At 45.9% G+C, this 9,261-nt stretch overlaps 2 protein-coding genes across 4 annotated transcripts; both read left to right on the top strand.

Moving 5' to 3' along the window:
* Positions 1 to 752: 752 nt before the first annotated feature.
* Positions 753 to 5,559, top strand: zc3h14 (zinc finger CCCH-type containing 14). 3 transcript variants are annotated; one of them, XM_068724672.1, is made up of 17 exons: positions 753 to 872; positions 1,220 to 1,262; positions 1,355 to 1,469; positions 1,568 to 1,608; positions 1,738 to 1,912; positions 2,039 to 2,360; positions 2,467 to 2,633; positions 2,883 to 2,983; positions 3,069 to 3,227; positions 3,383 to 3,454; positions 3,628 to 3,784; positions 3,951 to 4,156; positions 4,325 to 4,466; positions 4,554 to 4,693; positions 4,806 to 4,888; positions 5,070 to 5,176; positions 5,361 to 5,559. In XM_068724672.1, the coding sequence occupies exons 1-17, from the start codon at positions 837 to 839 to the stop codon at positions 5,362 to 5,364; spliced, it is 2,070 nt and encodes a 689-aa protein (XP_068580773.1). In that variant the 5' UTR covers positions 753 to 836; the 3' UTR covers positions 5,365 to 5,559. The 3 variants fall into 3 exon arrangements, with proteins under 3 accessions (XP_068580773.1, XP_068580772.1, XP_068580775.1); XM_068724671.1 differs by having other exon boundaries at positions 2,464 to 2,633; XM_068724674.1 differs by lacking the exon at positions 753 to 872 and adding an exon at positions 1,044 to 1,108 and having other exon boundaries at positions 2,464 to 2,633.
* A 259-nt stretch (positions 5,560 to 5,818) lies between these two features.
* On the top strand, positions 5,819 to 6,394 carry LOC137882267 (circumsporozoite protein-like). Its single transcript, XM_068724465.1, has one exon. The coding sequence runs from the start codon at positions 5,819 to 5,821 to the stop codon at positions 6,392 to 6,394; it is 576 nt and encodes a 191-aa protein (XP_068580566.1).
* The last annotated feature ends 2,867 nt before the right edge of the window (positions 6,395 to 9,261 follow it).

Below are 9,261 nucleotides of genomic sequence, written 5' to 3'. Positions count from 1 at the left end.
GCTTGTTGCACTTATTGTATTCGTATTACTTATAGCACTAACTGTTTTTCTTGTTTCTGTACTTTGGCTCTGAGTTATGCTCTGCTTCATGCTCTTAGATGCTTGTTTGGAAAAGGAAATGTACTTATGGCTTCTGGTGACTAGTAGTTCTTTTGATTACCAATGTTGATGCACTTATTGTAAGTCGCTTTGGATAAAAGCGTCTGATAAATGACTGTAATGTGATGTAATGTAATAGTGAGAATCCTGAGAAGACGTTATGTTGGTCATTCATATAGAAATCAGACACAAAACGTTACACACACACACACACACACACACCCACACACACACACACACACACACTACCTTGGTATTGACACCAGCTATAAAGGGAGGAAGACAGCAGCCACATGTAGGATATTGTACGCTGGTTGTTATCTGATCTGTCTCACGTCCCACCTGTCCTTTAACTGCACTTGTTGATACAAATACAAATAAAATAATACTTCTTTTGCATTACCTCTCAAGTTTTCTTTCATCTATTGCATTTTGTGCATTTATGTTTGGGATATTTTTTATCAATTGTTGAATCTGTACCCATGGCTGCAGTACAAAGATGTTGTCGTTTTATATTTTAATAGTATTTAATTGTCATTTAAAATCGTCATAGATGGATCCTAGAGTGTATGTAAAACACAAGAAGAGCGATAGTTTTGTCCTTGATTTGTCCCTGCTCGGCTACCTTAGTTGGCCACCTGACCATACGTCACACTTGTCCCTGTTGGTTAGCAGTGAAGCTAGAGCAACAGTCGCTTCTTTTATAACTTACTTACTTGAATTAAAGAAGAAGAAGAATGGAGATTGGGACGGAGATAAGCAAGAAAATAAGAGTGAGTAACATTACATGCTAAGTGTGACTCATATAACCGGACCTAGCGCCTGGTTAACGTTTGACTACCATATGCGTAGCTAGCTAATATTAGCATGCTAGCGTGATTTGTTAGTCGCAGAGTCGTAACGGTAAAGGTTCGTTTCTAGGCCGGTGGAGGGTTCGCTACGTTAGTTGGTAACATGTCCAGCAGGCCGGGTTACAGACGTGCCGGCTGCTTCGTGTTTGATTTAAAGGGTTGTGATACTTTGTGCTCTTTGTCAGGTTTAACAGAAGAATGATCAGCGCTGCACAATGTGTGCTGCTAGCTAGAGAACATCATCTCACTGTACGTCTGCTCTGTTTCAGGCGGCTATCAAGGGCAAGCTGCAGGAGCTCGGTGCGTACATTGGTAAGTGAATATGGGATGCACGCATACTCCAATCACACAGTACACAGTACACAGTACACGCAGTAACCCGTGTTTCCTCTCTACTGATCCAGACGAAGAGCTTCCTGACTACATCATGGTGATGGTGGCGAACAAGAAAACCTCTCAGCAGATGTCTGACGATCTCTCCCTCTTCCTTGGACACAACACGTTTAAATTCACAGTGTGGTACGATGAAAACAGACACAGTGTCTATGTCCTCTTTTCAGCTCTTCGTCTCAACACTACTACAGTTCTAGCTTTAACATGGTTTTTATTGATTTTAGGCTCCAGGGTGTCCTTGAGAAGTTAAGAACGGTTGCAGTCGGTAAGTCGGACTGCGTTGGATGCATGATGGGATGTTTTTATACTCACTGAACGCACATAGCTTGTAGTTTTAGCATCTCACACAAAACTCATGTTGTCTTCCTCCTCTTGAACTACCTGGTTGTTGCAGAGCCCGCGTCTCTAAGTAGAAGTCAGCTCCAGTCCGACGGTGGTACGGTGGCGGGAAAGAACCGGGCATCCGTGAGCGAGGACGGCAGAGCGGAGGAGTTGAAGGTGCTGACGGTGTCCAGCTCACGCTCCGATAGGACTGAAGCACGCGTGTCCAGTTCCGCTCATGAAAGCAGGTACTGAATGCTAGAGTTCTGCTCTTGGCCTCATGTGCTGACGATGTTTGCGCTTAATTTTCCTAAACAGCAAACATCACAGACCCTGCAAATGCACAAACCTGTGTACATTTTGTGTGTTACCAGGAGAGGCAGCTTGGAGAAGAGTTCCTCTCGACTTACCTCTGCAGTTAGGCCCCTCATGGAGCCGCTCCCCTTAGATGCCGTTATCGACATCAAGCCAGAGATGGACGACGACCTCATCGCAGAGGATCCCGTAGAAATGGCCGCCAACCACGGTCGAACACGCGGCGCAGCTAGTAGACCCACCGCTGAAATCTACCGGCCGGGTCAGAGCAAGTTTTCATCGTTAAGCTCTGCAGAAACGTGTCGACCGTCGGAAGGATCCTCTCACTCCAGGCAGCAGGACAGCAGAAGCAGCAGAACCTCCAGAACCGGATCCAGCAGGGTACTGTGATTCTATTTACTGTGTTCGGGAGCTTTCTGTGGACACGGTGCCAGACGGGTGTGGGTTAGGATCCGTAATGACAACGATCTGTGTCCATGTTCAGCAGCAGCAGGAGGAGTTGTCACGGAAGCGCAAGGCGCCGGTGGCGAGTTCAGTGGTGCGAGTGAACCGAGCTGCAGACGAGGACAGCGACGACGTGGAAGAGGAGGATACAGGCTATGGAGGCAGAGGACCCTCCAGTCGAGTGTCCCTACCCTCCAAACCAGAGCGCAAGTCAGTGTTGACGCCTCTTGTGATATTATTATTATATGGTGTACTTCATTGAGTTAGAGGCCCGCAAGGATTGTGATTCACTGTTAATTATGTAGCAAATGTGATTTGTCCAAGCTATTTGCATTCAGTTGGAATCCATATTCTACAATAGTTATCATATAAGACCTCAGGGACGATCCAGCACTGACTGGTCCTCTGAATGATCAGACATCTTTCACTTTAACATCACTGTGGCGTCTTTGGTTTCAGGCCTACTCTCCCTCCAGCCAAGCAAGCCAACAGGAACCTGATACTGAAGGCCATCTCTGAGGCTCAAGACTCCATTACCAAAACTACAACCTACCCCAAAAGTTAGTTTAACGAGTCGTTATTTTACTGCAGTTTATGCGTCGTAGTGGTCGCCGTTATCCCTTACAGTGACCTTTTTAACCCCAGTACCACAGAGGCAGACTGTTCCCGTTGCACCTCGTACTCGTATGGCCAGCAGTGAGGAGATGACTGCAGCCATCCAGCTGGTCCAGGAGCACCTCCACAGCCTGACCCCCAGGGTTCAGACCTACACCTCTGCAGAGCTGCCTCCTTCCAGAGCCTCTGGTAGGTGAAGAGTAGACGGTGTGCCTTTTCCTGAGCACTGCTTTAAACGATCTGCCACCCGAAAGCCGGAATCCCAGCGAGTTAAACGAATAAGTTAAGAACAATCTGTTTTTCCTCCACTGATCACTCTCCTGATGTTTTCCTCCCAACTCCAGTGAGATCTTTAGCTTCTCGCCTCCAGTTGGGCCTCGCAGAGAGCAGTGAAAGAAGAGAGCAGAGTGACTATGGTGAGTCTTTTTTTGGATGCCGATTTGTTTTTATGGGGCATCTTTAGAAAAGTGCTAAAATTAAAAAGTTCCTCCTGAACATGTAACTAATGATTGAACTCTCCCAGAAGACGCCTCATGGATTGTCTTTTGTAATGCGTTGGACTGAGACGTCTCCGTTTGTGATTTTCTAGTTGCTGAGGTCGCTGAAGGCGGCGATGCGAAGCCATTTGATACTCGCTCCTTCATAGTGAGCCGGCCGCAGCTGGGAGAATCTTCAAGCAGAAGCCAGCATCCACCTCCGGTCAGAGGGGAAGTCCAGTCTGCTTTACCACGCATGGTCCAGTCCAGGTACACACACACACACACACACACACACACACACACACACACACACACACACACACACACACACACACACACACACACACACACACACACACACACACACGGATGTTATGAATGTGTATTCTCAGCTCTTTTCATTTACACATGAGCATTTCTATTTCCACACCAGTAAGGAGAAGGGCGACTCTGCAAGCCCCAAGTTCATAGTGACATTAGACGGGGTACCGAGTCCGCTGGGGAACCTCGCAGACGGTGAGATGGACTGGGACTGCGTGAGACCGCCCTCAAAGGCCACCGATGCCACCGTCCCCGTCAACAGGGAGTCCAAAGTCAGCATCCTCCACAGACTGCAGGGGAGAGTCACACCCTCAGAAGGTGTGTGTGTGTGTGTGTGTGTGGGGGGGGGGGGGGGGGGGGGGGGGGGGCTTTGTCCCCGTAGTTCTTTACTGAAATAATAATCATTTACTTTCTCATTGGCGCACATTTCAAGCGCCGCTACAAAGGGCGTCAGTAAAGGCTTTTCACTCTGTCATCTGTTGACAGCTGACATGATGGACGTTGAGCTAGTGGAGGAGGAGGGTTCCGTCTCTTTAAAGAAGCGGAAGGTGATGGAGCGCTGCCGGTTCTGGCCGGTCTGTAAAAGTGGAGACGAGTGTTTGTACCATCACCCTACGACACAGTGCAAGTGAGTGTTTCTGTTAATACGCCCAAGACACAGTAATGGAGTTTTTATGGCTCGGCGCTCTTTCATGATTTCTATGTTTCTCCAAAGGACTTTTCCCACTTGCAAGTTTGGAGATAAATGCCTTTTTGTGCATCCCAACTGTAAATACGACGCCAGGTGCACCAAGCCGGACTGTCCCTTCACTCATGTGAGCCGAAGAAGCACAGCTGCTCCTCCGCCCAGGCCAGGTACTCTCTCGTTACGTCTGTGATTCAGCACAAGCTCTTCAGACACTATGAGGCAAACGAAGACTTGTAAGCGTGTATTTAGATTGAACCTCTCTACTCTGTGTGTTTACAGCCGTGCAGCCAGCGCAAACCACAAGTGTGTGCCGCTTCTTCCCCGAGTGCAAGAAGATGGACTGTTCATTTTATCATCCCAAGGTAAACATTTTGAAGTGTGGACGTGGAGCTCTGATCTGTCATGGTAATTTTAATATCTCTGGGATTTGGTTAAAGTGCTTTTATTTGCTTTTAGTTTCTTTTGCGCTCATGCCTTCCGGTCGAGACATCAAAACCCTAAGTTTCAGTCTAACTCTGTTGGTTTTGCTCGTCTCATCTGCAGCCTTGTCGCTTCGCGGCGCAGTGCAAACGAGCTGGATGTAGCTTCTACCACCCGACCACAGCCGTGCCTCCGAGACACGCCCTGAAGTGGACAAAGACGCAGAGCAGGTGAGCAGACGGGCTAATGCTAATGCTAATGCTAATGCTTCCATATGGTTGAACTGTTTAGCTCGTTGATGAGTTACCTTTGCATTAAATAATCTAATGTATAAGGGGCTTCATTAATAAAACATTCATGAATAAAAGCCATGATTTCAGTGATGTCATCATCTGTACTGTTTGTCTCTCACAGCTAATCCGGTCCAGAGTCTGAGGATGGTCAACATTTGAAGCTTTGGAAAATGTTCACATCTGTTTATTTGTTTTCACTCTTTTCTTTCTTCAACGGTTTCATTTCATTTTAATGTGCTGTTTGAGTTCATTTTTAAAAGAATTGTTTTGTAAGATGAAACGGTTTTTGCTCTCAGAATATTAAAATACTTCACTGTGAACTTCATCTTGTCGTTTATCTTGTGTTCTTCATGATAGTGGTTTCCCTACTGTTCACCTCTGATGATCATTTTATGAATGTTATGATAAAGTAGTCATCAAGTGAGGAAAGTAGTCGGCTGTTTGCTCTCTACTAAAGGATGAGGTCAGGTACAATGAAGCAGAGAACGTGGAACCAAACTTCACAGAGAACATGGAACCAAACTACACAGAACGAGGAACCAAACTACACAGAACGTGGAACCAAACTACACAGAGAACATGGAACCAAACTACACAGAACGTGGAACCAAACTACACCGAACGTGGAACCAAACTACACAGAGAACATGGAACCAAACCACACAGAGAACATGGAACCAAACTACACAAAGAACGTGGAACCAAACTACACAGAGAACGTGGAACCAAACTACACAGAACGAGGAACCCAACTGCACGGAGAACGAGGAACCCAACTGCACGGAGAACGAGGAACCCAACTGCACGGAGAACGAGGAACCCAACTGCACGGAGAACGAGGAACCCAACTGCACGGAGAACGTGGAACCCAACTGCACGGAGAACGTGGAACCCAACTGCACGGAGAACGCGGAACCCAACTGCACGGAGAACGCGGAACCCAACTGCACGGAGAACGCGGAACCCAACTGCACGGAGAACGCGGAACCCAACTGCACGGAGAACGCGGAACCCAACTGCACGGAGAACGCGGAACCCAACTGCACGGAGAACGCGGAACCCAACTGCACAGAGAACGCGGAACCCAACTGCACAGAGAACGCGGAACCCAACTGCACAGAGAACACGGAACCAAACGATTTGATTCACTGTTGACATTTGACGGTAAACCATGAGATGCAGACAGACTGATGAAACTAATGTATGAATAACTACCTTTTATGAAGTCAAGATTTGTATTTTTATATATATATATATATATATATATATATATATATATATATATATATATATATATAGTGTGGGGACAGGAAGAGGTCTGATAGTCCTTGTTTGTTTTCTACAGGATGACTGAAGAGCTGAGGAAGCAAACATGCGTTCTTGTTAACTGACCTCATTTATAAAGTAGTGATAACACATCTATAAAGTAGTGATAACACATTTATAAAGTAGTGATAACACATCTATAAAGTAGTGATAACACATTTATAAAGTAGTGATAACACATCTATAAAGTAGTAATAACACATTTATAAAGTAGTGATAACACATCTATAAAGTAGTGATAACACATTTATAAAGTAGTGATAACACATCTATAAAGTAGTGATAACACCTTTATAAAGTAGTGATAACACATCTATAAAGTAGTGATAACACAGTGGTGTTGAAATGAGAACAGCAGCTGTGTGTTGTGGTTCCTTCATAATGTTCTCTGTGGACAGATGGTTCTGAAGGTAAACTGTTACATGAACAGACACAGATCAATATAACGAGGCTTCATATGTAGATAAAATGTGCTTCACATCATCTTCAGGTTGTCTGAGATGTTCACGGCTTCATCAGCCTTCGTCTCTCTGAAGCTGCAGTTTTGTTTTCTCGCCACTAGAAGCCGCTACAGCGTGCCGCGTCCGCGGTGACGTCACCTCAGTCCAACTCAAAAGCCCGTGAACGTCTCTGTCGGTCGCCGGGTGCGGTGGCGCGCGCCTGTAATCCAAGTTGCTGGGAGGCTGAGTCTGGCGGACCGTTTGAGCTCAGGAGCTCTGAGCTGCAGTGCACTATGCCGATCGGGTGTCCGCACTAAGTTCGGTATCGATATGGTGCTCCTAGGGGAGCCCGGGACCACCAGGTCGTCTAAGGAGGGGTGCACCGGCCCAGGTCGGAAACGGAGCAGGTTAAAGCCCCCGTGCCGCTCAGTAGTGGGATCGCGCCTGTGAATAGACGCTGTAGTGCAGCCTGAGTAATACAGCGGAACCCAGTCTTTTACGCTCTTTGTGAACGACTGTTTGTACCACAAGACGTTATATTATTATATTATATTATTATATGATACATGTACAGCACACTGCGGAGGATTCTTTATCTTCTTACTCACGTGAAAACCCTCACAGACCAGCTGTTCTGAGGGTCCTACACTGCCTCCTCCTGGAGGACACCTGCAACTACATCAACCACACTTCTGAATACTTCTCATGAGTGGTACTGATACTACTAATACTTCTACTAGAGGAGGATTTTAATCAAACCGTCAGTTGAAATATACTGTAAGTCGAAGGCATAACACACTCATAACACAGCATAACTCCAGCGATCAACAGATAGTGATTCAAATGAACCATAAACAGAGAGACACATTCTTTTGATAATTAACAAACAGCTGACTTTTAAACTACTCCAGGGCAACATATTGGCCATTATTACAGTTTTAGTTTGCAAAGTAATCAAACCATTTATCCACAAATGGATTAAAGTAACTTTATGTCAGCATAATACTTAAAGCTGCAGTACATATTTCCGGTTTATAGCTTGCAAATATGCAGATTTGGAAAGAAAAGGCGACTTTTTACCGACTGGACTTCACTGACTCATAGATGACCGTTGAAGTGAATTCTGTGTTCTGTATTTACACTCACAACATGTGAAGGCTACCAGTGTTATTTTACGGTCATCAGTGTCGACATGATTCTTCACTTTCTCTCAATAATTGGGAGCTTTTAGAAACCTCCCACAGTCATTTCCAAAGAAGAGACACCAGAAATGAGGGCATCTCGGTTTGCTATCTCAATAAATGGCCCATCGGGGTTTTTCCAAGCAAGCAGGGCCTGAAGAAGAAGAGAGACTAGCGGCTGATGTTAACTTACGCTGTACTGACGAGGCGTCGCCTCTTCTGAATTGCACTCAGGATGGCTGTTTTGTGAGCGAGCGTGACGAGCTGGATCTGCGCTTGATGAGCTGCCGTGGAGCCGGTCTTGTGAGGTCTCTGCCTCTCAGGGCTCCTGAACAAACAGCTCTCTGTGTTTCAATAACCTCCAGATGAAGAGCTCACAAATGATTCTGATTACAAATAAATAGATGATAAATGATCACTCAACATGTATGAGACGTCACGGTTGATTAAATGTAGTTTCTGAGTCCTTCTGGTCCTCAGAAACAAAGGAACCAGAGCCACGGGCTGGATCTTCTTTTCTACATTGGTACCGTGTTGTCTCTGTCTGTGTTCTGGTTTAAGCAGAATCTGACTAATCAGCTTTTCTCCTCTTTCTTTTCTTTTTACAGCCTCAACTCTTTTGGACAGCGTTAAATGCCAAGTATTCGAGATGTCTGGCCGTGCCGGGCTCTTCAGAATCCCTGTGCTGGTGGAACATGTTTTTGTGTGGGAGGGCTGTTCTGCCAAGTAAAGCTGTTTTGGTCCTGATTTTTTTTTTTTTTGCTCACAAGAAAATCTTGTTCTTGCATCACCAAATGTTACCTCGTGATGGGAGTAAACAAGAAGATAATACAAGGAATCACATATGCAGCTTTGCATGACACACGTTCAAACTGTACATTTTCTGGACGATTCCCCGCACCGCTGCTCTGCTTCACAGAGACATTCAGAGCGAGAGATGAGGAGGGAGTTGTAAGCGGGGTTGTGGGGCGCCCCGGCCCTCCACTCAGCCTCACCTTATGCAGCTGATGCATGGTGCACTTCTGGAAATTACCATGAAGTGTGTGTAAATATTCACAAGTCAGTCATCCATGTG

Source organism: Cebidichthys violaceus, unplaced genomic scaffold (genome assembly GCF_023349555.1).
Source record: "Cebidichthys violaceus isolate CVI_PGR_0920_01 unplaced genomic scaffold, fCebVio1.0.p SCAF_31, whole genome shotgun sequence".
In the NCBI taxonomy this organism is placed as follows: domain Eukaryota; kingdom Metazoa; phylum Chordata; class Actinopteri; order Perciformes; family Stichaeidae; genus Cebidichthys; species Cebidichthys violaceus.
The sequence above is the reverse complement of the archived record's forward strand: the minus strand, read 5'-3'. Positions and strand labels throughout refer to the sequence as shown.

Excerpts from the sequence above, each read along its gene's own strand:
- zc3h14 (XM_068724671.1), top strand. The coding sequence starts at position 837 with ATGGAGATTGGGACGGAGATAAGCAAGAAAATAAGA. Across the intron at positions 1,913-2,038 it reads AGTTCCGCTCATGAAAGCAG|GAGAGGCAGCTTGGAGAAGA; the intron begins GTACTGAATGCT and ends GTGTGTTACCAG. Across the intron at positions 4,467-4,553 it reads CACCCTACGACACAGTGCAA|GACTTTTCCCACTTGCAAGT; the intron begins GTGAGTGTTTCT and ends GTTTCTCCAAAG.
- LOC137882267 (XM_068724465.1), top strand. The coding sequence starts at position 5,819 with ATGGAACCAAACTACACAGAACGTGGAACCAAACTACACCGAACGTGG.